Source organism: Mytilus trossulus, chromosome 13 (assembly GCF_036588685.1).
Source record: "Mytilus trossulus isolate FHL-02 chromosome 13, PNRI_Mtr1.1.1.hap1, whole genome shotgun sequence".
NCBI lineage: Eukaryota > Metazoa > Mollusca > Bivalvia > Mytilida > Mytilidae > Mytilus > Mytilus trossulus.
In genome coordinates this window covers 55,842,731-55,869,633 of record NC_086385.1, presented here as the reverse complement: position 1 = coordinate 55,869,633, position 26,903 = coordinate 55,842,731, and the positions used below count along the sequence as shown (strand labels likewise).

Below are 26,903 nucleotides of genomic sequence, written 5' to 3'. Positions count from 1 at the left end.
TTCACATTGTGTAACTAGAAATATTTGGTAGGTCACATTCATAAAAGGGGAAAGCTTAATATAAAATTAAATGAAAAATAGGTTTGAACATCACTGTTCAAGAGTACATAGTTATCAAAGGTACCAGGATTATATTGTAGTACGCCAGACGCGCGTTTCGTCTTCATACGACTCATCAGTGACGCTCAAATCAAAATATTTATAAAGCCAAACAAATACAAAGTTGAAGAGCATTGAGGATCAAAAATTCCAAGAAGTTGTGCCCAATACAGCTTAGGTAATATATGCCTGGGATAAGAAAATTCTTAGTGTTTCGAAAAATTCATAGTTTTGTAAACAGGAAATGTATAAAAATGACCTCATTATTGATATGCATGTTCTACTGGGCTGGTGATACCCTTGGGGACGAAACGTCCACCAGTAGTGGCATCAACCCAGTGGTGTATATAGTACAAAATGTCAAAGGTACCATGATTATAATTTAGTACGTCTACATAAAACTCATCAGTGACGCTCAAATCAAAATATTTATAAAGCCAACCAAGTACAAAGTTGAAAAGCATTGATGATCTAAAATTTCAAAATGTTTTGCTAAATTTCAATAATTATTTCGTGTGGCCGTTTTTACGAAACAAACCATAAAAATACTAGCAATTACCAGTATTAATTAAGTTGTATTGTACCTAATTATGTAGTACATATTAAATCAATGTCTTCCTAACTTTTAACATCCTAAATATTTACTAAATATCCTTATACTGTAATTAACAGTCTATATTCTTCCAAGTTTTCCTGCATAATGGACAGGTTTTCTTTATTTTTAACCACTCTTTCAAACATAGGTTATGAAATTTGTGGTTGCAATGGTAATTCATGCACATTAGATCATAGAGATTCATAATGTTCAAGCATATTCGACAGCTCTCAGCTGTAGGGATCTGATCCATTGCTATCAGGTCCCCAACAATATCGAGGTATGACTAATATATATATACTAGACGATTTTTATCATCTTGAACACCATGGGTATACCTCAACCAATGACATACGCAAAGGTACATTCAATGTTGAGTGTTAGCTTTTACAATTGTTAATAACGGTCTCACTAGTTCGTTGAATTTATCATTTTATTTTCAAAATTTTAAAATGTGACTATTATAATATGTTTTGAAGGTTTCTGTAAAATATGATATCAGTTATGTCCCTTCAAAAAATGTTGATTTTAAAATAGAAAGATAAAACATTGGGGCTATCTGTCATATTTAAAACAATATTATATAAATAAACACAGTTAGTATAGATAACACATTATTCGATACACGACTTACCTTTAACGAAACGTCATTCCTAGACAGTTACCCCTTAAAATAGTCATTTAGGTATTTTACCTTTTTTGCAAATCTTATCTTGTTGGTGATTTTTAGCTAAACAAAAACACATAAAACGGGCACAAATATTTCAGACGGTTAGTAGAAGATTGATTGATAATCCTAGATTTTGGTGGAATACATGTTGACCAATTTTGGTATAGGAAATTTTATATTCAACGAATTATGAAGTTGTTAGTCGTAGAATTCAGCATATGAACACTGATACCTCGGTAAAAATGATAAATAAAGGCAACTGTACATGTAGTATACCGCTGCTCGAAAGTCATAAATCGATTAAGAGAAATCACATCCGGGTTAAAAACTAAAACTAAGGGAAACACCTCAACCAGATGAGGAAAACAACTAAACAACAACAGTTCAACAAAAAACTAAACGATAATGCAAAGCACACAGGAACGAACTATAAGGTTCATTTACAAACTGCCATTTTCCTGACTTGATACAAGACATTTTAAGAAAATATGGTGGGTTAAACCTTGTTTTGCGGCAAGTTAAACCTCGCGCTTTTATGGCAATGCTAAATATAACACCAAAATGACAACATTACATGACAGGGCTACTGTATAAATAAATGGAATTACAATTAGGACAGAGAATTACACAAATAAACAATACAATTGAACATTTCGACTTGCTAACAGTTATTAAAGGTACCAGGCTAATATTAAAAGTTTTGTTTACTCGAACTGTATTAAGACACAGAGAGTAAATCATTTCATTGATAATCATCCACCACATACATTTGAAATTCAATTTTGTATAATAATGTTGTTTTTTATTCATTTAAATATTGAAAATGTTTTTTAATCTAAATTCCGATTTCTGCTATCGTTCAAGTTTCGTTTTTTGATTTCTTTATTAAGATTTTTCGGTATGCATGATTATTATATAAGAACTGAAAACAACATGTTATAAACTTCATGCGTTCCACGACTATTTCTGGATTTAACTGACACTAATAGGCCATTCTTGATATGTCTTCTAAAATAGATAAAAGTATGTAGTTCAGGCTTGAGAGAAATACAAAATATTATCTTTCAATAATATGTAATTGTTATCTGTAAATTACACGCAAATAACTTCTTTTTAGAGGTTATTTCTTGTTTAAGTTAAAACTTAAGCAATCTTGTTGACACTATATAATGTATAAGGTCAAAATAGATAACTTGTTCAAATAGGATGTTTTATTGAAATGTGTCATGCGTAGTGATAGACCTTTAATTTAAATATATTAGCCCTTCGTCAACTGAAGCAAACCCGAGTGCTATAACAATATGAGTGCCCTTTTCAAATCAACACTCGATTAAGTAATACGTACGCGGGAACAGTAGTTTGCTGTTATTTAAAATTCGATATCCATTTGACAAAATTTATTGTAAAAACAACCACACGCAAATTAAATACTTTTGATTTTTTTTTATATGAAAAAAGATGAGAATATTATGACAAGTGTGTACATTTTATGTTTTAACCTACATTTTACATGAATTATTTACCCTTTTATATATGTTATTATGTCTTTGCACAATAAACTCTGAAACTTGATCGAGTATGTTTGCATTTATCGAAAAACTGAGGATTTTCTTTTCCTAGGCATAGATATACTTAGCCGTATTTGGTACATTTTTGGGGAATTTTGCGTCCTCAATGCTCTTCCGCTTTGTACTTGTTTGGCTTTTTAAATATTTTGATCTGAGCGTCACTGATAAGTCTTATGTAGACGAAACGCTAGTATGGCATAGTAAATTATAATCCTGGTACATTTGATAACTCATTTTTCTTACATGAGTTTAATTTGTCGCGTGTTTTGTTTTTATAATTCGCTTGTTGTATAAGTATTTCATAAACTAACTTTCTGTAACTGAACTAGCTGGTAGTAACTGTGAGTACTCTTATATCTCTACTTCAGTTTATTTTTTTATTGTGAGAATGTATAAGTTCCCTGCCCTGTCAGGTCAGTGATTTTGTTAAATGTATTTCTACTTTGCATAAACCTGGGGTTTTTTAGGTGTCTTTTTAGAGGTAAATCATGTTTTATTAATAGTTTTTCACATTTGTTAGTTGATACATAAACCTGTTAAGATCAGCAGTTGTCAATTTTTGTATAGTTTAGTTCTTATGGTGTACTGTTACACCACTATCCAAGGTGAGTGAATGTGTTGCTGGCTTCAAGCTATTTTAAACAAGTAGTATTTTAGATTTTCTCAGTCAATTGACAATGGTTGTCATTTACTGTTGTATGTCATATTTGTACATGTATATGTGAATACATCTGCCCGTTGGTTTTTCTCGTTTGAATTTTCATCTGTTATTTCTGAGCCTTTTGAAGCAGACTATATGGTATTGGTTTAGATTTTTGTCGAACGCTGTACGATGATCTATATAATTTACTCTCTATATCATTTATCAATTAGAAGAGTTGTCTCATTTGCATTCAAACAATATCATATGTGTATAGTGTATACAATACGAGGATGTCATCTGAAATTGTTGAAACCGTACGATTCCGGACAATTTGTTCGCCTTTTATATTATCGAATTGTTTGAGGGATAATTAGTACCATGTGTATTTTATCGCAACAAGTTTTGGGTTTACCTTTATTTACGAACTTGGTATGTAATGTAGTCATTCATTATTGTCTTGAATATTCTTGTTTTGATCGCAACTATTTTGTTTTATGTTTTATGAAATAAGTTAATGGTATTGAATAACCTGTTTTTTTTTCCTTCTAAATGAGATGTATTAGTACCGTAGTAATGATTAACAACTCCATTGTTCAAAATGAATTATTATGTGTTACATTTCAGTGTTGTGTCGTCGTTCCATCCGTCCGTCCCATTTTCGTTGCAAAACTTGGGCAGGGCATTCGTGTACTAAGACTTCTTACTTCATTTGTATGGCGTTGTAGATAAACCCCTTTCAAAACCACTTTATAACTCTGCCTTAATAAGAGATCTTGGTGACATCACTTTTTTTTAACATGTTTATGACTTCAGTCGTAATTTTATTTAATAAGCACTAAAGAAATAATTAATTTTTTGGGGTATTATATATATATATACAACTCGTCTAAACATCATCCCAACAATGTTAGATCTGTAAATTTGCCTTCGCAAATTTATATACTGTTTTCAAAGTAAAGTATATAAAGCAATGTATAGGTTGTATTTAAAATGTGTAAATTTTTGTATTAGTTTCAGGGTTGTCGTTTTGTCAAGATCTTACTTATTATGTAAAATAAACTTCACTAACTGACATTTTGAGAGAAAATTCAGCGCTGATTCGTTCAGTCATTGAAATACATGAATTTGGGATAGATAAAAACCTCCTTAATTTTCTTAGCCATTTTTCTCTATTCTTCATTATAATCTTTTCTAAAGTATTGATCTATTTATCTATATTATTGATCTATTGACCTATTTATCTCTATTGTTTATTTGTTAGCAGCGGTGTGTCGTTTGTTTTCTCTTATATTTGAGCGTGAATTCAAATTATTACGTGTCACGGTACTTTCCTATCCCAAATACATGTATTGGGTTTTGTTGTTATATTTGTTATTCTCATCGGATTTTGTCTAATGCTTAGCTCGTTTCTGTATGTGTTACATTTTAATGTTGTGCTGTTGTTCTCGTCTTATATTTAATGCGTTTCCCTCGGTTTTGGTTTGTTACCCCAATTTTGTTTTTTGACCATGGATTTATGAGTTTTGAACAGCGGTATACTATACTGTTGCTTTTATGTATAGTACAGATTACAAATACTCCAAAAACGTTTGATATGACAACAAAAGTTTAACGAGAAAACAAATGTATGAAATAGATCTTACAGTAATGAACGAAACAAAATTATTACAGACAAGAAGTTTGTGACTTGGAACATGCATAAAAGACGTGCAAAGATCCGAATATCAAAGGACATTGATCGAACAACACCAGAAATCATCAATTGGAACTTAAAGGTCGTCGTTAATCAGATTGACAGATAGAAAAACTGAGAGATACAATTCGTTAACATAGATAACCGATTTAATAGAACTTGCAGATACTTAATGCTAGCAAACAGGCTATGTCAACCAATGCAAGAAGCATTTTTCCTTGACTAAAAATTTCATTTTCGTATATGATTTGGTACAAATGAATTACGATACGCATCCGTTTACAATGAAATATTACATCAGTTGTTAACATCAATTTGATTTGAAGTATTACATATTATAATATCATTTTGCATTGAAGATATCAAAGCAGTAGTTTGTAAAGGTAAATAAGGATTTTATGAACCAGTATTATTAGATAAATTAAAAAAAGTACTAGCGATTGCCAGTATTTTTTATGGTTCCATGTTATTAAATGCATTTGATTAGTTTGTGTACCTCATTGCCGTTTCATGTAACCTCAAACTTAAAGATACTGATGTCTCTAAGTTCAGCGTCGTATAGCATGCAACTTTTTTTACATATTTTGTTATCTGAATTGCTACCTGTACCTCTAGCTATATATATAGAACTCAACAGTCAATATTTGACCATACAAACCTGCATAATGGACAGTTTTTCTGACGTTTAACCACTTTTTCATACAATGATTATGAAATTTGAGGTTGCAATGGTAACTCATGCACCTTAGATCATATAGATTCATAATGCTGTAGGGTCCCGATCCATTGCTATCAGGTCCCCAACAAAATTTATTTTCGAGATATATTCATACTGGAATATTTGATTATTTTGAAGGGTGATGGTTTATGTCTCAAAATGTTGTTGCAATGGATTTGTTTATTTTGAATGTGTACGTTTCAGATCTATATAAAGGATTAATCAAGTGGTAAAAGTTTTATTTTCATATATAAATATAGAAGTTTCACAATAAGGATGCAATGTGAAAGTTTTTTTTCTAAATATGAAAATTAGTTATTTCCCTTCCACAGTCTGATGCAATGTAGATGCGAAAGTAAATATTGGAAATTCCCATCATATTTTATTAAATGTTGTAGACAAACATGTGATATAAACAAAAAGTTTGTTTGGTTTAGCATGTTGAGGTGGATCATACAACAATGCAATCTAAATTTAATGTATAAAAGAGAATATGCCGATTATTGTAACAAATCACATTTTATGTAATCATAATGAGTACCCCCGACGAGCACAACACAAACCAAACAAAATCGAGTGGTCCAGATATTTTCTTCAAAAATAGACAAGGGTTTTTCCCAAAATTTTAGCTTGAAAATACCAACTATTATATTGATTTGTTGATCATTTAAAAAAAAACTTCTGAGTTAGAATGTCCCTTTAGTATCTTTCGCCTCTTCTTTTCAATGAATATCGATATCTTCTTTATTTATTTGTGTTGTAGTCCTGTCAGGTGATGTTGTTATTTTAGAGTATATCTAACATTGCCATGAAAGCGTGAGGTTTGGTTAGCCACAAAACCGAGTTATTGCTGTCTCTTTTACATATTCCCAATTTCCATTCTCAATTACATTAACGTTGTTGTAAAACACAAATATTTTCTTATTTTTAAATCTTAATGTAAGTCCGCAATATCAGACTGTTTGTAATTTAACACAAGTCACAAGTTTGATGTCATTACGCAAACAGAATTCAAAAATAAAATGACTTATGTCAAACATACTTAGGTCTTATGAACTTCTGATGTACGAATTCAAGTAGTTACTTTTTTAATTTTCAAATTCAAAAGTGCAAAATAGGGGTAAATAAAACAATATATTTAGATTAATGCGCTAAACCATGTTGTGCTTACTGAATTGGTATTAACTTCGGGGACTAATATTCAATGAACATAGGTATCACAAACGCTCATGCAAGCAGAACAAATATTATATGGAAAATTGAAATGAACCAAAGAGCTAATACTATAGTAATACGAATCTAATGTTAACTGATTGAGTCACAATCAGTTGAAAAGGTATCTCTGAAAACAATTGACATGGTGGATATATATATTCCGTACTGCAGATTCGCATAGATGTCAAACATACTTAGGTCTTATGAACTTCTGATGTACGAATTCAAGTAGTTGCGATACTTTTTTAATTTTCAAATTCAAAAGTGCAAAATAGGGGTAAATAAAACAATATATTTAGATTAATGCGCTAAACCATGTTGTGCTTACTGAATTGGTATTAACTTCGGGGACTAACATTCAATGAACATAGGTATCACAAACGCTCATGCAAGCAGAAAAAAATATTATATGAAAAATTGAAATGAACCAAAGAGCTAATACTATAGTAATACGAATCTAATGTTAACTGATTGAGTCACAATCAGTTGAAAAGGTATCTCTGAAAAAAATTGACATGGTGGATAAATATATTCCGTACTGCAGATTCGCATAGATGAACGAAACAATGATAGAAGAAATAGAAGAAAAAAATCACAAAAGCTCTGAACTCCCAGGAAACTTTAAAACGGAAATCCACTTCAATGGCAAAAAAATAGCTCAAACACATTATGACTTCATACAGGCTGAAATAGTCTGAAAAACATTATCCTATAGGCGGCTTATACGACTTGTTTTGGCTTCAAATTTTATTATCTGACTACTGAAAAACGTCTCAAAAACATAATGTCCTTATAATTTTGAAAGTTTTAGAATGTTTTCACCTTGTCCATTGCTTTATAAATGGGAGATTCGACTCGCCATAAAACCAGGTATAATCATTTAGTTTTTCTTAAAATATCCTTACCAAGTCAGGAAAGAGGTAGTTGTTGCCAAATAGTCCATATCTATGTGTTGCCGTTTCATTTAGTTGTAGTTCATTATTTTTGTTCTTCCGTTGCTTACCTCTTATAGATGAGGTGTTTTCCTCAGTTTTAGTTGATTAGTCAATAGATCTGCTGAAAGTGATTCTTACACATTACCTCAAAGAAATAAAGCCTAGGAAGTCAAAGAAAGGACCACAAAATCATGACCAAAAAACAAAAAAAGAAACAACAGACTACAAAACAATAAAGACTGAAAAGATCACCGTCGAAAATTGGGATTGTACTCATGTAATCTTTAAGGATGGGCACATCCTGTTTCAAATGTGACACCTGTTTCATATGCATTTTCAAGTATTACGATTAATCTGCAAAATCGCAAAGAATTTTTGCAAGACCTGCAAAATGAAGGTTGTAGTAATCGAGGATGTTCATGTATTTCACTTTCGTTGGCATGTCACAATACAAGTCAAACCATTCAACCAAAGACCCGCATTGGTCACATTAAAAGTTTTACTCATCATTTTCTCTTAGAATTTTTTAGGAATTAGGTCAGAAAAATGGCTGTTGTTATCTAAAATATAAAAAAAGAAGAGGTTGAATAATTGCCAATGAGATAATTTTCCAAAAGAGACCAAATGTCATCGAAATTAACAACTATAGGTCACCGTACGGCCTTCAACAATGACCAAAGCCCATACCGCAAATTCAGCTATAAAAGGCCCAGAAATTAAAATTCGTGTCTTTGTGTGTTGCATTGCCGTTTGTTTTGCATTGCACTTATGTGTTTCTGTTGTTTCGTTGTTTTCCTCTTATAATTGATGCGTTTCCTTCGGTTTTCGTTTGTAACCCTGATTTGTTTTCTCTCATTTGATTTATGAGTTTCGAACAGAGGTATATTACTGTTACCTTTATTTGAACCGTTTTTGTGATGCATTTTTTTTTAAAGCTATTTGCCATACTAGTTATTCCTCTTGATATGGGTATATGGGAAAAGTTAATCGAACAAAAACAAATATTTTTTAAAATAGTATCAATAATGTAAGAAATTGCATAGCTTTCTTTAATCACATAAATAGTCTACGACATTAATTGTCAATGTATCTTAATATTTGCAGATTAAAGCAAACATCTAGACCGATGTGTTCTGCTATTTTACAATCCAAGATGGATGTGAATCTATTTTTAAACTACTTTCTGTTGACTCAGTATGTGTAATTCTAGGGAGTTTTTTTTGTTTTATTGTGAATCCCATTGGATCGACTGGAATGAATTTAGTTGTGACCTGTTTAGTTGCTAATTTATTCATTCTCTTAAAAGACATTGACAATTAATAGTAAAATCTAAATGTAACCAGTGTAAAATCGAAAAAAAAATACGCGACTGTTCTATAAGTGGTAGGTTTAGCGCTATAAAACCATGTTCAATCCACCATTTTCTACATTTGAAAATGACTATACCAAGTCAGGATTATGACAGTTGTTGTCCATTCGTTTGATGTGTTTTACCATTTGATTTTGACATTTGATAGGGATCTTTTGCTTTTTGAATTTTCCTAGGAATTCAGGTTTTGTTTTGTAATTTTACTTGCAGGGGACCAATAACTTCCGTCAATTTTTGGTTTTATTCCATTAGAACCAATGAATTTCATATTACTGTAGATAAAAATAAAATTGAGAATGGAAATTTGGAATGTGTCAAAGAGACAACAACCCGACCATAGAACAGACAACAGCCGAAGTCAACCAATATGTCTTCAATGTAACGAGAAACTCCCGCACCCGAAGGAGCCCTTCAGCTGGCCCCCGAATAAAAATGTATACCAGTTCAGTGATAATAGACGTCATACTTAACTCCGAGTTATACACAAGAAACTAAAATTAAATATATGACATAAAGTTATGATTATAATCATTTAACAATAAATGGAGTAGTTAAGGACCCCTTATTGACTAATTTTATACTGTCCAATAACATATATAATGGATAATCCTGGTACCTTTGATAACTAATTACCACAATTCATTAAAACAAGGAATCCCTAAATCCCAATGCTCACTTTTTAATCCGTTCAATATTGTCCCGGTGTATACTATGTACTTAATTGTCGTTTTAATCCCTACTGACGGCCACTACAGTCTACACAGCGAGTTCGATCCAATCTTAACAAATTATTCATCTCAGCTTGCTGACACTTTATTTTGCATACATCTTAATCTAAAAAGTTTAATGAAATGATATTTAAATTTCTCGTCAAAAATTCCGTAAAGCAATGGATTGATAATGCAGTTGATAATATGAAGCCTGTTTAGGAAAATCAGTACCTGCCATGAAGGTTTTCCTTGGAATGTCATCCAAAAGTCCGTGTGAATCGTTTCTAAAAGCAGTAAGATAACACGTGGTAGATATGTGATGAAAAACGTAATTGTTATAGTTATGAATATTACTGTGTACCGATGCTGCTTGAAAAATAAACGAATTGGCGCTGCTTTCCGATTGGTTCCAATAACTTTTGTGGCCTTCCCACACGTTACTCTCGTTTGTTGGATTGTGTTCTCCGCTGTAAAAGATAAATCCACGTTTGATTTATCATTAGCTTTAATATTTTTCTGAGTTGATGTTAAGGGTATATCTGTGTTCACTTCTTTATCAGAATACATAGTGTGTGTGTTATCCGAATGTGCGTCTTCGGGTTCAAACCATTGAACATGGCTGCAGGTAGGTTTTCCTTCAAAATCATCACTGATACCGACCCCTGAATCATTATGTCGGTTTAAACTTTGTGCTTTTGATTTATAAGTGATCAGTTTCTTGTTTTTGTTTTTAATTTTCTTGTCAACAACTTCCGCTTTCGTTATATTAACGTCAGTTTCGACGGCTGATGTTTCTTCAGTGCCGTTCGGAAGAGTATTTGTCTCCTTGACTTTCCCTTTCATTCGCTGGTAAAGCGTACAACTAACCTTGTAGTAAAAGAATATAATGCCAAATGCAATGACTGGAAAAGAAGATGCTTCAAACACTGAGTATGCAATCGCAAAAGTATGTTTACTTCCGGTTCTGTAATGTTCGCCAACTCTATCACAAAACTCTTCAGTCGTGTTTTCAAATCTTGCAGTTGTAATTCCTGCCATAAACAAGATAGGTGAATCGATTATGAATGCGCACACATAAAATAAACCAACAGTTATGATTTCTTTTCCCGTAAAGAAGGACTTCGTTAATGGGCGGCAAATTTTGATATATCTCTGTGTGGCAATCATAACTAATATTGATGCTGCAACAAATGTGCTCCACGTCATAGTATACCACGAGATCTTGCAGACGACAATATCAGTATACGATATAGGAAACATCAGAGCATAAATTGCAAACACTGAGCACAACACAGCAGAAATGAGATCGGCAACAGCTAGACACGGTATATATATTCTATTGTCAAGGGTATTTTTCATTTTAAAGCGGTAAATAATCATAACAATTCCATTGCCGATACATCCTATAACTAGATATAAGCTTAGAATCAAAATGTTTGGTAGTGACTCCGTCACCATGTTGACAAATAAATCACAAAAATTCTAAATTCTAAGAAATTTGAAACGGAAGGTCCCTAATCGAATGTCAAAATCAAAAGCTCAAACACACCAAACGAATAGATAACAACTGTCATATTCACATTGCCTTTCTCTTGTTAGAAAAATATTATGGTCAACATTCGCAAATATTTTCGAAGCACTTGCTCATGGCATTTTACCCAGGTTATTCCGTCAATAGAATTAATTAACGTTACTATCTAAGTTATATCCAACAGTGTATCTATGAATATTATCAAGTTCCCAATATTGCAAGACCAAATCATTTTGAAATTATATTTAATGAATACCGGTTTAATGAATGCTTGTGTTGAAACGATTAGGGAGATGGCTTAATTATTAACAAATCAATAAAATATTTTATTAAAAAGATAATTAATATATTATGAATATTATGGGAGTCAACAACACAAGATGATTTTGGAATTTTTATATGTATTATTCCAATACATTAAGCAATATCATCCAATACGATATCAAAGTTATCACCATTATTTTATTCTGTGTCATATTGAATTATTGTAAATAGAACTCGGGAGTCTATTTCCAAAAATCACATAGGATACAAAAAAAATAGAAAAAGAAAATAAAGAATTTTTTTTTTTTTTTTTTTTTTTTCAATTTTATGCATTTTTATTTAACCTCTATCACATGATCATATTTCTTAGGCAGTCGTTCCGTTATGATTTCATGTGATTCCCTTATGTTATTTGACTTTGATTGAAACAGGATTTACGTCAACATTGGAGCGTGTTGTTGCTCATACTAAGGTTGAAAGCCTAAATTCACAAGCAATGGTATAAATTACAATTTCGGTTACCAGAATTAATCTGAAGACATACCATTTTCAGCCACCCAGTATTGTTTATTTTAGTTTCGGTAAGCATCGTTCAACCTATATGCGTATGCTCTTCAGGGGAATCTGAGATCGGTGGAAATCTTGTTCCTCGGTCTTATGTTTTCTGTTTTGTATTCTCTGTACTGCCTGTTGCAGTGATATTGTTTGCCTTAAATAAGTGGAGAATAAAGGCTTTATCCCCTGGAGAAGAATCCCAATTTGAAAAAAAGGCTTAAAATTATTCCCAAAAAGACAGGTTTTTCAGTAAAAATTGTGCATGAAAACAAACTGAAAAACACTCATTTAAAAAATGTTCATGCCTAAAATGACTATATTTGCACATTTGAGGGTATATTTATGTATCATCACTGACAAAATGAGGTCTTATTTTAAAGCAGGGTTTGACTCTTGAAAATGGCTCTGTAAATTGAAGTTTCAGTCAAATTCATGGTTAATTTTAAATTTCACAATTTGATGAAAATGATGCATATTTTCCCAATAAAAAAGGGTAGAGGTAGTTTTGAAAAAAGCCAACAGTATCACTGCTGTTGGTAATTTTCTTTTTTAGCCTCGGCGTTGTCAGTTTATTTTCGACTTACGAGTTTGAATGTCCCTCTGGTATCTCTCACCTCTCTGTTTTCAAAACAAAACTGATTAAATGGTGGTCTTTAAAAGCTCGTATTTGCTCATTTCATTAAAAAAATAGTATATGAATGAGGGATTATTATAAAGTAATATAAACATTGATTTCATTTTCTCTTCAATATTATAACTTTATAATTAGAAGGGGAGAAATAAAATCTATAGTTTGAAATTATCAATGTTGTCCAGCTCTTTGACACATGCTTCCGTTAGACTACACTGATCTATACTAATAGTCTCCAATGAATTTCTAGTATATACAAGTCTAAATTGAAAACAGCGTTCAAACTTATGATTGCGTTGGATAAAAACCGCTATTTTTATACGATTGTATGTAACAAATTTTCACTGTTGAAGAGGGTTCTAAATGCAGCACAGACAACATTTTCCAAAAGACCAGAAGGGTGAAAAAAATATTTTTTTAATAATACGCATTTGACTAACAGCTCGAACAACTGTTGTTCTTACTGAATGTAATCCGACAGAGATCAGACAGTACTAGTGACGCTGACAGAGAACCGACGCTGACGGAAGTTATCCGTTCGAAAATTGTCAGCATGCTCGGGATACGGGGCGCCGAATGTGACTCTTGTGGTTTTGTACTCAAAATTCAATTTTGTACGGACAAAAGTGACTTTTGTTCAACAAAAATGAGTTCAGTTTAACAAAATTTGTATCATACTACAAATTTGAAATTTTGTCATACAAAATTATCTATCAGCGGACAAAAGCCACTTTTGTCATGACAAAATTCATTTTTGTTACACAGACTTGACTTTTGTTACCTAATTTGAAAATTGAGCGACAAAAGTCAATTTTGTATTTAAATTAGTTTAGTTTGGTTTCTGTGAACTAATTTGCATACAAAATCGACTTTTGTTACACAAAATTGACTTTTGTTACACAAAATTGACTTTTGTTACACAAAATTGACTTTTGTTACACAAAAATTACTTTTGTTACACAAAATTGACTTTTGTTACACAAAAATTACTTTTGTTACACAAAATTGACTTTTGTTACACAAAATTGACTTTTGTTACACAAAATTGACTTTTGTGAGACAAAATTGACAAAATTGACTTTTGTCTCAACAAAATTGACAAAATTGAATTTTGTCTCAACAAAATTAACTAAATTGAATTTTGTCTCAACAAAATTGACAAAATTGAATTTTGTCTCAACAAAATTGACAAAATTGAATTTTGTCACAACAAAATTAACAAAATTGAATTTTGTCTCAACAAAATTGATTTTTGTCTCACGAAAGTCAATTTTGTCTCACGAAAGTCAATTTTGTCTCATAAAAGTCAATTTTGTTGTTACAAAATTGAATTTTGTCATCACAAAAATGAATTTTGTCGTCACAAAATTGACTTTTGTCTCAACAAAATTGACAAAATTGACTTTTGTCTCAACAAAATTAACAAAATTGACTTTTGTCTCAACAAAATTTACAAAATTGACTTTTGTCTCAATAAAATTAAGAAAATTGACTTTTGTCTCAACAAAAATGACAAAATTGAATTTTGTCTCAACAAAAATGACAAAATTGAATTTTGTCTCACAAAAGTCAATTTTGCCTCACAAAAGTCAATTTTGTCTCACAAAAGTCAATTTTGTCTCACAAAAGTCAATTTTGTCTCACAAAAGTCAATTTTGTCTCACAAAAGTCAATTTTGTCTCACAAAAGTCAATTTTGTCTCACAAAAGTTAATTTTGTTTCACAAAAGTCAATTTTGTCTCACAAAATTGAATCTTACCGTACACAATTGACTTTTGTGATTTAATTTCCATATCAGGTAACAAAAGTCAATTTTGTATGACATATTTACATACCTTTAAGACAAAATTGACTTTTGTCATGACAAATACGAATTTTGTCTACAAAAATGAATTTTGTCTACACAAATGAATTTTGTCATCACAAAATTGAAGTTCTCACAAAACAAGTCTGTAGCACATAGTTTTGTAAGACAAAAATGATTTTGTTATGACAGAATTGAATTTTGTACAAAACCACAAGAGTCCCATTCGGCGCCCCGTACGGGATGTAAAAATCAGTTTTTATACAGCTAATAATTTCATTTTTTTTATTATGATTTTGCGTATATCGACATGTTTTAACGCTTGCATGTATACCCTCTCTAAAATTTTCCCTTTAATTTTTGTGCTCCCTTTGGTCAATTTTTTTTTTGCTGTAGTTTAATATCACAGTTTATTCAGATTCCCGGTCTGCAATGTACATATTTAAGATGAACCGCGTGTATTCCTTCAATCTTATTGTTGATTTAGCGTCATAGATATTCGTGAACTATTTGTCACTGGGCGTCAAACATACAAACTTCAATCCACCAGTCTTTCTGACATTTAAGTTTCTTTATACTTACACTCGCTTTAACTTTGATAGTATGTAACACTAGAGATCACTAGTACTGCAAAACAAAAACAATATTTGCCGCTATTTTTATTTCAGTAATTTGATTTTAATATAAAGCAAATTTACAGATCTAACATTGTTGGGTTGATGTTTAGACGAGTTGTATATACATTATGTACACAGCCATGTATCACCATCATCGATGGCGATCCGATGGATACATCTGTTGTAGGGTTGTCACTGACTCAGACGTATATATATATATAACTCGTCTAAACATCAACCCAACAATGTTAGATCTGTTAATTTGCTTTCGCAAATTTTTGGTTCTTCCCTCGCCGGGATTCGAACCCATGCTACTTTGATATCGTGACACCAAATCGCCTGCACTGCATGAAATATATATATCAATAGTGACAAGGACGTATATACTTATATACGTCCTTAATAGTGATCAGTGACGTATGTTTTATCATAACTTGTGACAACATGAGTTATATATATTTATAGATCATTTTAGCACAAAAAATGCCCCCCCCCAAAAAAAAAAAACAAAAAAAAACACCAAACAAACAAAAAAAATACATCTTTGCTTGGTTCTAACGCCTGCTGATGGTTGATTATGACCTAAAACGTATTCTCAATTCATTTATGTCATAAACCAAAGACAAATCAAAAACCAATTGTTTAGAGAACAATTGAAGGTCTTTCCACCAGTAATTTTGGTATAAACATATTTAAATTCATTTGCAAATGTCAGTTGCTATTGATTTATGACGTATAAATATGAATTTTAAGCAAAGATCAAGATCTAGAACGTCAAATTTACTGATGACCTTGACCTCAATTTCAAGGTCATAAACCAAGGACCCAAAATCAAAAGACCCTAGGTCTAAAAAATGTATAGTTAATGAGTTATATCACTTTAAGCTTAATTCTAACTATAAGAGGGGCGAAAACTCCAATTTTATGTCTATGCATTCTTTTAACAAAAATTCACAAGTTATGACATGTCGCAATTGACAATTTGTAAAAATTAGGTTGTCGATATCTAAACGGTTTATAAAAACAAGTGAAAATAAGGCAAATCAAAATTTAGAATATGACCTTGACCTTTGACCTTGACCTAATTTTCATTTTTTGGGATCAAGGACCTCAAATCAAAAGACCCTAGGCCTTTACTTTATAATAATAATGAGTTATATTACCATACAACTAATATAAGATATAAAAGGGGGGAAAACTCGCTTCAAATGTTTACGTTCCTTTTTAACTAAAATTTATGTGTAACGACATGTCGCAACTCACAATTGTGTGAAAATATTTTGTCGATATCTTATAAGATTTCTGAAAATAAGAGATAACAAGCCAAAATCTAAATTTTGAATGTGACCTTGACCTTTGACCTTGACCTCATTTTCATTTATTTGGACCAAGGACTTCAAATCAAAAGACCCTAAGCCTCTATCACTTATGGTTTACCAGTTACAAATTTATTTAATTTATTTCAAAACAAAGGGGGAAATAACTCTCATATGGAGTCTTTGGAAAGCTTCGGTCAAAATAAAACGTAACATCCTGAGAATATAATGAGCAATTTGGAAAAATAAATTTGTCGCTTTCTTTTACAGTTGCGGAGGAGATCTGATAACAAGCAAAAGAGTGTTTGCGGAGATAACTCTTACAAAGAAAAGTGTTCGGTTAAACAGGGTGAGTTTCAAAAGCGTATAGACTTTATGATATCATATACTAAAAAACTAAGCGACATCTTTTGAAACTTTTTTACACCGCAAGAAAAAAATTAGGCGGAATAAAAAAAAAATAATCAGAACAAATTCAATAGGTCTTTCCACAAGAAAGGTGGAAAGACATAATAAATACAAGTGATAGTATTGTCTTTTCTAAACGGCTTCCGAAACTTATTATCTGTTCCGTCCTTGTTTTGAATTTATAATATTCCGAATTAAAGTCTTCAAAACGTTTTGAATAAAATGTAAACAGGATCAAAATTAATTTTTTGCGCAATTAGTAAATGTTTTGTCGTTTATTTGGATAAATACAGTGAGAAGACAAGTGAATATTGTTTATGAGGTAACAAATGAGTTTGCTGAGATCCAAGCGTATGTGTTTTTATCAAACACTCGCTGCATCTATAGATATATGGATCCCTCAACCGGTCAAAACGGGTCTATCTCCAAAAAGATAAATCAAGCTAAATTCGCCAATCTGGTAGTTTGGTGAACCAGTGACTACAGTGTTCCCCTTTCCTGATCTGGAGGAAGCTGATTTTATTCCAGATTTTCTGGCATGTCATAAGTTTTTCTGATAATCTAGCAGTTGGTGGATCAATTTGTGTTCTGGTTTTGTTTGGCTACTCTGACCCCTTTTGTAAAGGGATTAGGCTTCACCTTATTGCTGTTTTGTCCTATCTGTCATATCACTAAGACAAATTCTATTGGGTCAACGTCACTGTACAGCCTTTAAAAATGAACAAAACGGAAACCCATACTGCAGTCAGTCCCCATCGGTATCAGGTCTGTTCGCGCCCAATATACTTTCGCCCAATACATGTTTGTACATTCTTTTTGTACCTCATATGTTCGCCCCCGAGTCCGTTCGCACCCTTCACGTTTGCGCCCGATTTGTATAAGAAATAGGGAGGTCGAAATTAGTAAAATTATTAGATATTTTTTATATGTTTACATACCAAATAATTTTATTTTCTTGAACAAAATTTGAGGAATTATCATATAATTTTCTTTTTTTTTATTTGATGATTAATTTTTAAATGTTAATTAAGTGTGATTACTGCTAATTGGTATTTATACACAGTGTTATCTTTTAGTGTTTAAAAATAAACATGCTTGTTGTTTTAAGTCTTTTAAGATCTTTTAACTTGCTTTGATGTAAATAACTGCATAAATTTAGCTTGTTATGACTAAAACTTTGAAGATTTAAAATTAAAAACATGAAATATAATTGTTTAACTTTTTAACAGCTTGTCTCCTGAAGCTTTGATCTTATATGTGTGATTGGACAAGTATGACAATATGATGGCTAAATACATGTATTTATAGCAATACACTTTCAAAAACTCTTTTACAAATTATTAAACACACAACCAATTTTGACTCGATCATTATTATTTTTTACAAGAAAAAAGATATGAAGATACAATTTATGATTTGTATAATTCATAGTGTATTTGGGAGTGAATGTGTAGAGTGCGAACAGACTTTGGGCGTGAACGTGTATGGTGCGAATGTGAAAGGGGTCGAAAGTGAGTAGGCGCACTGGTTCCCACACACTTGATATATGCAGACATCATTTATATGATTTATAAACTTTTAAAACAAATGTCCAACATGTCCAAAACACACGGAGAAAGATCTGTACGATGGAATAATTGACTGACTTAAATCAGGCTGTACCTTTGAATTGTTTTACATTATCATTTCTAGGCCTTTTTTAAATGTTATAGATGACTATGCAGTAAGCATGGTAAGGGCTTTGCTCAATTTTGAAGGTTGTACAGTGACCTATAGTTGTTAATTTCTGTGCCATTTGGTCTCTTGTGGAGAGTTGTCTCATTTACAATCATATCACATCTTTTATACATGTATTTACAAATGTAAGAGCTGTTTCCTTATCATGTTTATCTTGCATTAACTTTCTGTCACCATATATGTACATTGTACATGTATGGAGTAAATGATATTGACCTAAAAATCAATAACAAAGGTTTAATTAGATCAGGAATGTATTTAAAGTGTTTAAAAATCAGTGAAGAAAAACTATTTCAACAAGAGTTATGGCTCTTAGCTTGAAAATATAAAAAATATAGAAAATTCCATTGTACAAAAAAAATGTATTAAAGCTCTCTCAAGGTAAAAAATGTGTATCTGTATGATGAAATTGATAACTGTTCTTTTATATTAAAAATTATATTTTTCAGGTTCTTTATGTAAATTGTACATCAGAAGTTGGGATGACAAGATTGAAACTTAAGCAGGTTCAACTGTAATATTTAACTACTAAGGGGGATAACTCTACAAGAGCCAGTTAACTACTAAGGGGGATAACTCTACATACAGGTGCCAGTTAAAACAAACATTTTAGGAGGATATAGTATTTAGAACAGATATTTAAAACTACAATGTTGTCATCATGCTGTAGATATTTCCCAAGTATTTGTCAGTGCTCAAGAACTATTTGTAGTTTAAAATTGTTGTCTGGTGAAAGGGACAACAGGTTCTTAAAACATCCTCAACACACCATAATGAGGCACTACGGAACTCCTCTTACTGACCCAGAAAATAAAGGAGGTCAACAGCGAGGCGTGAACTTTGACACGTTGGGGTCATGGAATAATAGATTAGATATGCCAATTATGATGAACGAGAGTATTAAAAGAGGAAATTTGATTCCTGAAATTCCATTTGAACATGTCGGCATTGATTCACTTCTTGGACGTAGAAAAGTAAATGAAGACAGGTACATATATATATTTAAATTACTTAAGATTTGGATTCATCCTAGTTGACAAAACCAATAATGAGTTTTCATTTATATTTTGTTTTATGGTTTTGCCAAACTTTAGGTCTGCATAAAAACTAAAATAATTACTTTAATGATAGTACATTTGCAGTTTATTGTTCAATTAAATTTCTTTTCTTATCTTTACCCACTAAATCCAATAAAAATTGGTATTCAAATAATAAAGAATACTTGAAGTTTCATGAGTGAGAGTCCTGATCAAGACGTAAGATAAACTAAACTATTTATTCATTTTGACACATATTTTATGGACAAGATATCTCTGACATTGTTGTGGTTATACATGTTAAAGTAATTCTTCAACTTCTTTCTTATTTTGACACATATTTTATGGAGAAGATATCACCTACATTGTTGTGTTCTGTCGTATTTGATCTCTTTTTTCATTTTGCCAGATATTTTATAAAGAAGATACCTTAAACATTTTTGTGTTTTGACGTATTTGATCTCTATTTTTATTTTGCCCAATATTTTATGAAGATATCAATATCCCCAACATTGCTATGTTTTGCTGTACAATGTATTTGATCTCTATTTTTATTTTGCCAGATATTTAATGGAGAAGTTATCCCTGACATTGCTGTATTTGATAACTCTTCTTATTTTGCCAGATATTTTATGGAGAAGATATCCCCCACATTGCTGTTTTTTGCTGTATTTGACCTCTATTTTTATTTTGCCAGATATTTTATGGAGAAGATATCCCCCACATTGCTGTGTTTTGCTGTATTTGACCTCTATTTTTATTTTGCCAGATATTTTATGGAGGAGATATCCCAGACGTTGCTGTGTTTCACTGTATTTGATCTCTAATTTTATTTTGCCAGATATTTTATGGAGGAGATATCCCCCACATTGTTGTGTTTTGCCTTATTTGACCTCTATTTTTATTTTGACAGATATTTTATGGAGAAGATATCCCCTACATTGCTGTGTTTTGCTGTATTTGACCTCTATTTTTATTTTGCCAGATATTTTATGGAGGAGATATCCCCGACGTTGCTGTGTTTCACTGTATTTGATCTCTAATTTTATTTTGCCAGATATTTTATGGAGGAGATATCCCCTACATTGCTGTGTTTTGCTGTATTTGACCTCTATTTTTATTTTGCCAGATATTTTATGGAGAAGATATCCCCTACATTGCTGTGTTTTGCTGTATTTGACCTCTATTTTTATTTTGCCAGATATTTTATGGAGGAGATATCCCCGACGTTGCTGTGTTTCACTGTATTTGATCTCTAATTTTATTTTGCCAGATATTTTATGGAGGAGATATCCCCCACATTGTTGTGTTTTGCCTTATTTGACCTCTATTTTTATTTTGACAGATATTTTATGGAGAAGATATCCCCTACATTGCTGTGCTTTGCTGTATTTGACCTCTATTTTTATTTTGCCAGATATTTTATGGAGAAGATATCCCCTACATTGCTGTGTTTTGCTGTATTTGACCTCTATTTTTATTTTGACAGATATTTTATGGAGAAGATATCCCCTACATTGCTGTGTTTTGCCGTATTTGACCTCTATTTTTATTTTGACAGATATTTTATGGAGAAGATATCCCCTACATTGCTGTGTTTTGCTGTATTTGACCTCTATTTTTATTTTGACAGATATTTTATGGAGAAGATATCCCCTACATTGCTGTGTTTTGCTGTATTTGACCTCTATTTTTATTTTGACAGATATTTTATGGAGAAGATATCCCCTACATTGCTGTGTTTTGCTGTATTTGACCTCTATTTTTATTTTGACAGATATTTTATGGAGAAGATATCCCCTACATTGCTGTGTTTTGCTGTATTTGACCTCTATTTTTATTTTGACAGATATTTTATGGAGAAGATATCCCCTACATTGCTGTGTTTTGCCGTATTTGACCTCTATTTTTATTTTGACAGATATTTTATGGAGAAGATATCCCCTACATTGCTGTGTTTTGCTGTATTTGACCTCTATTTTTATTTTGACAGATATTTTATGGAGAAGATATCCCCTACATTGCTGTGTTTTGCCGTATTTGACCTCTATTTTTATTTTGACAGATATTTTATGGAGAAGATATCCCCTACATTGCTGTGTTTTGCTGTATTTGACCTCTATTTTTATTTTGACAGATATTTTATGGAGAAGATATCCCCTACATTGCTGTGTTTTGCTGTATTTGACCTCTATTTTTATTTTGACAGATATTTTATGGAGAAGATATCCCCTACATTGCTGTGTTTTGCTGTATTTGACCTCTATTTTTATTTTGACAGATATTTTATGGAGAAGATATCCCCTACATTGCTGTGTTTTGCTGTATTTGACCTCTATTTTTATTTTGACAGATATTTTATGGAGAAGATATCCCCTACATTGCTGTGTTTTGCCGTATTTGACCTCTATTTTTATTTTGACAGATATTTTATGGAGAAGATATCCCCTACATTGCTGTGTTTTGCTGTATTTGACCTCTATTTTTATTTTGACAGATATTTTATGGAGAAGATATCCCCGACATTGTTGTGTTTCGCCTTATTTGACCTCTATTTTTATTTTGCCAGATATTTTATGGAGAAGATATCCCCCACATTGCTGTGTTTTGCTGTATTTGACCTCTATTTTTATTTTGACAGATATTTTATGGAGAAGATATCCCCGACGTTGCTGTGTTTTGCCGTATTTGACCTCTATTTTTATTTTGACAGATATTTTATGGAGGAGATATCCCCGACGTTGCTGTGTTTCACTGTATAAAATTTGATCTCTATTTTTATTTTTACAGATATTTTATTGAGAAGATATCCCCCACATTGCTGTGTTTTGCTGTTTTTGACCTCTAATTTTATTTTGACAGATATTTTATGGAGAAGATATCCCCTACATTGCTGTGTTTTGCTGTATTTGACCTCTATTTTTATTTTGACAGATATTTTATGGAGAAGATATCCCCTACATTGTTGTGTTTCGCCTTATTTGACCTCTATTTTTATTTTGACAGATATTTTATGGAGAAGATATCCCCTACATTGCTGTGTTTTGCTGTATTTGACCTCTATTTTTATTTTGACAGATATTTTATTGAGAAGATATCCCCCACATTGCTGTGTTTTGCTGTTTTTGACCTCTAATTTTATTTTGACAGATATTTTATGGAGAAGATATCCCCCACATTGCTGTGTTTTGCTGTATTTGACCTCTATTTTTATTTTGACAGATATTTTATTGAGAAGATATCCCCCACATTGCTGTGTTTTGCTGTATTTGACCTCTATTTTTATTTTGACAGATATTTTATTGAGAAGATATCCCCCACATTGCTGTGTTTTGCTGTTTTTGACCTCTAATTTTATTTTGACAGATATTTTATGGAGAAGATATCCCCCACATTGCTGTGTTTTGCTGTATTTGACCTCTATTTTTATTTTGACAGATATTTTATGGAGAAGATATCCCCCACATTGCTGTGTTTTGCTGTTTTTGACCTCTAATTTTATTTTGACAGATATTTTATGGAGAAGATATCCCCTACATTGCTGTGTTTTGCTGTATTTGATGGACATGGAGGATCTGTCGTATCAGATTTTGTATCCAAGGTGTTAACTGATCATATCAAGTTTTGGTTGCTAAGGGAGACAGATTTATGTACGGTTCTCAGACAGGCCTTTATAGATGTCAACAACATGCTTGCCAGGCACTCATATTTCTACTCTCTTGGTAAGACATACATTGATAGTTGTCATTGTTAAAGGTCAAACATGGTTGCTGTTTCTAAGTACCTGTGGATTCCTCTAAAACTATAGGGTCTAATTGGTTTAGAAAATCAGTTTTGAATTTTTTAAGAAAATGAATACATGTATTAAATATCAGAAAACCATGAGACAAATATCCCCAAAATTCCAATATTTCTCAATGCTCAAAAATTGGTTTCCAAATAAAAAATGAATTCACAGTTAAAAAAAATGTAGAAGCTAAAAAATTATCTTGTTTATAAGGGCAGAAATCTCCAGTTTTCGACATATACATGGTATATATATGAAAATTTAATTAAGTTTGAATTTCTCATCCATAGTTAACAGATTAAAGAACAGGCCTTCACCACATAGGAATCAAAACTCATAGATGTAAAAGGGAGACCTAAAAAGAAATGATGAAAATACAAAAAAACTACAAAAAAAGCTAAAGATTGAATAACATAAACATGATGAATCCTAACATTCATGCATATTTTTTTCTTAAACATTCTAATGACAGAATTCAAATTCATGTATTTGGTTTGGATGTTATATATTTGTTATTCTCATAGGATTTTGTCTAATCAATGCTTAGTCCATTTCTGTATGTGTTACATTTTAATGTTGTGTCGTTGTTCTCCTCTTATATTTTATGCGTTTCCCTTGGTTTTAGTTTGTTACCCCGATTTTGTTTTTTGTCCATGGATTTATGAGTTTTGAACAGCAGTATACTACTGTTGCCTTTATTGATGATATCTTCAATATATCAAAGTTATTTTAAAAAACTGATATATTTTCTTTTCTTTACAGATACAAAAGAGTTTCAGGCTGGAACCACAGCGACAGTCTGTCTCCTTAGAGATGGCATTGAACTAGCTATTGGACATGTTGGTGATAGTAGAGCTATTTTATGTCGTGAAGGACTAGCTCTTCGACTGAGTGAGGACCATGTTCCTGAAAATCATCGAGAGAAAGACCGTGTGCATCAATGGGGTGGCATCATCAGCCACAATAGCCAAGGAGTGTGGCAAGTTAATGGGAGGTTATCTATGACAAGAAGTCTGGGTGACATTGAATTAAAGAAATATGGAGTCACTGCACATCCTTACCTAACAACCAAAACTGTAATTATTATATGTTGATAGATATAAAAATAAGAAGGTGTGGTACAAAAAAGATAGATATCAAAATAAAAAGTTGTGGTACTAAAATAAACATTACACATCACACCACATCTTCCTATATCTATTAATGATTGCTAAAGAGATAATTCTGTTCCAGAGACCAAATGACATAGAAATTAACAGTTACAGGTCACTGTATGGCCTTTGACAATGAGCAAAAGATTTTTAACCCATACTGTATCATGTATAAATAGTCAGCTATAAACATTCATAAAATGACAAATATAAAACAAGTTAAAAGAGAAAACTAACAGCCTGATTAAAGTAAAAAAAAATAATGAAGGAAATACTCACAACATACACATGTACCTGCCACATTTCCCAATACATTCAGGCATTGGAGTTGTGGTCCTGACTCTATAAATCCTCCACTATATACACCATGTACGCTCATAGGTCTTCAAATACATATACTCATTCAAAACCACAGTATATAATATATATAGGATTATTATATATTTGTTTTGGGAATTTGGAGTTTTTGATATGTAGTTTTATAGTATAGATATACCAGGTTAAAAAATTCAGAGACAATTGCCCATGGCTACATGTCAAAAGGAACCTTACAAGAAAGCCAAAGTCATTGTTTGCTTGAGGATTTTAGAGCTTAAATTCTTATTGATGTCTTAATTTATTTAAAGGGAAAATTTTACAAAATGCTGCATTACAAATTAGATATATTTTTATGTTACTTTTTTTTTTTAAAGCAAACTTGAACATTGATGATATAATTTTCATATTTCTTTAGTATACTTCAATTAAGAACTTTTTAACATCTCCAACTAATCTCAATATTTTAAGATAAAAAAAAATGTACCTATATACTGTCCTATAGCAATACTAAAACCTACAATTTATATTTCAGCTGAAACATGGTAAAGATGCCTTTCTAGTCCTGACGACTGATGGTGTAAACTTTGTATTGAACGATCAGGAACTTATTGATATTATATGTTGCTGTTCAACTCCTCAAGAAGCAGCATCATTCGTCACCGATCAAGCATTACATTTTGGTTCAGAGGATAATTCAACTGCCATAGTTATCCCCCTTGGTGCATGGGGAAAATATAGAACAACACTTCGAGCTATTCCATACAGCTTCGGAAGGAATTTAGTGCGAGGACGATATTCGTAGCTTGTGATGATTTGAAAAATTCTTTTTGTTATTCCATACAGCTTTGGGAGAAACTTGGTGTGAGGAAAATAGTCATAACTTGTGAAGAACATCATCTAAACAGAAACAATTGATCCCCTCTGCTGCTTTATCAAACAATTTAAAAGGGCATTATATTTTAAAGTCTGGTTGGTTGTCATTATGTCTGTTTGTCCATCTTTGATTAGGTTTAAGATTTAATTTAGGATAGTTAACCATGAAGGTCACAGTAATTTGATACTCAAAATTACATGTTTATTTATTTGTGAATTTTTAAAAAATACATTTTGTATGCCAATTAGGGTTTTGATCCTGATTTCACAGTTCACTAAAGCTGGAAATTTGACATATATATGGTCTTGTTGGTTGTTGGTGCATAATTTTGTGATGTTTATATATTTTTTATTTGTTTCAATAGAGAAAATATATCTAACATTTTACTTATTTGTTTGTATGAGCAAAAGTCATTCTTCTTCAATTAGAAATCCCATATAAATGTATACAACAAATCTAAATACATGTACTCATTTTTTAGTTTTAATTCATTTAGGCAAATACAAATCAAACAGTGTCAATATAAATAAAAAGATGTGGTATGAGTGCCAATGAGACAACTCTCCATTAAGGATACTAAGTGAAAAAGGGAAAAATTATATTTCAAAGTACAGCCTGCAACACAGAGCCTTGGCTTAAACAAACAGCAAGCTATAAA

At 31.6% G+C, this 26,903-nt stretch overlaps 1 protein-coding gene across 2 annotated transcripts; it reads left to right on the top strand.

Annotated features, from left to right (window-relative positions):
• The first annotated feature begins 17,533 nt into the window (after window positions 1-17,533).
• On the top strand, window positions 17,534-26,608 carry LOC134694691 (protein phosphatase 1K, mitochondrial-like). Of its 2 annotated transcripts, none has more exons than XM_063555737.1 (5): window positions 17,534-17,663; window positions 19,528-20,066; window positions 23,626-23,837; window positions 24,665-24,978; window positions 25,904-26,608. In XM_063555737.1, the coding sequence occupies exons 2-5, from the start codon at window positions 19,729-19,731 to the stop codon at window positions 26,171-26,173; spliced, it is 1,134 nt and encodes a 377-aa protein (XP_063411807.1). In that variant the 5' UTR covers window positions 17,534-17,663; window positions 19,528-19,728; the 3' UTR covers window positions 26,174-26,608. The 2 variants fall into 2 exon arrangements, with proteins under 2 accessions (XP_063411807.1, XP_063411806.1); XM_063555736.1 differs by having other exon boundaries at window positions 17,553-17,692.
• The last annotated feature ends 295 nt before the right edge of the window (window positions 26,609-26,903 follow it).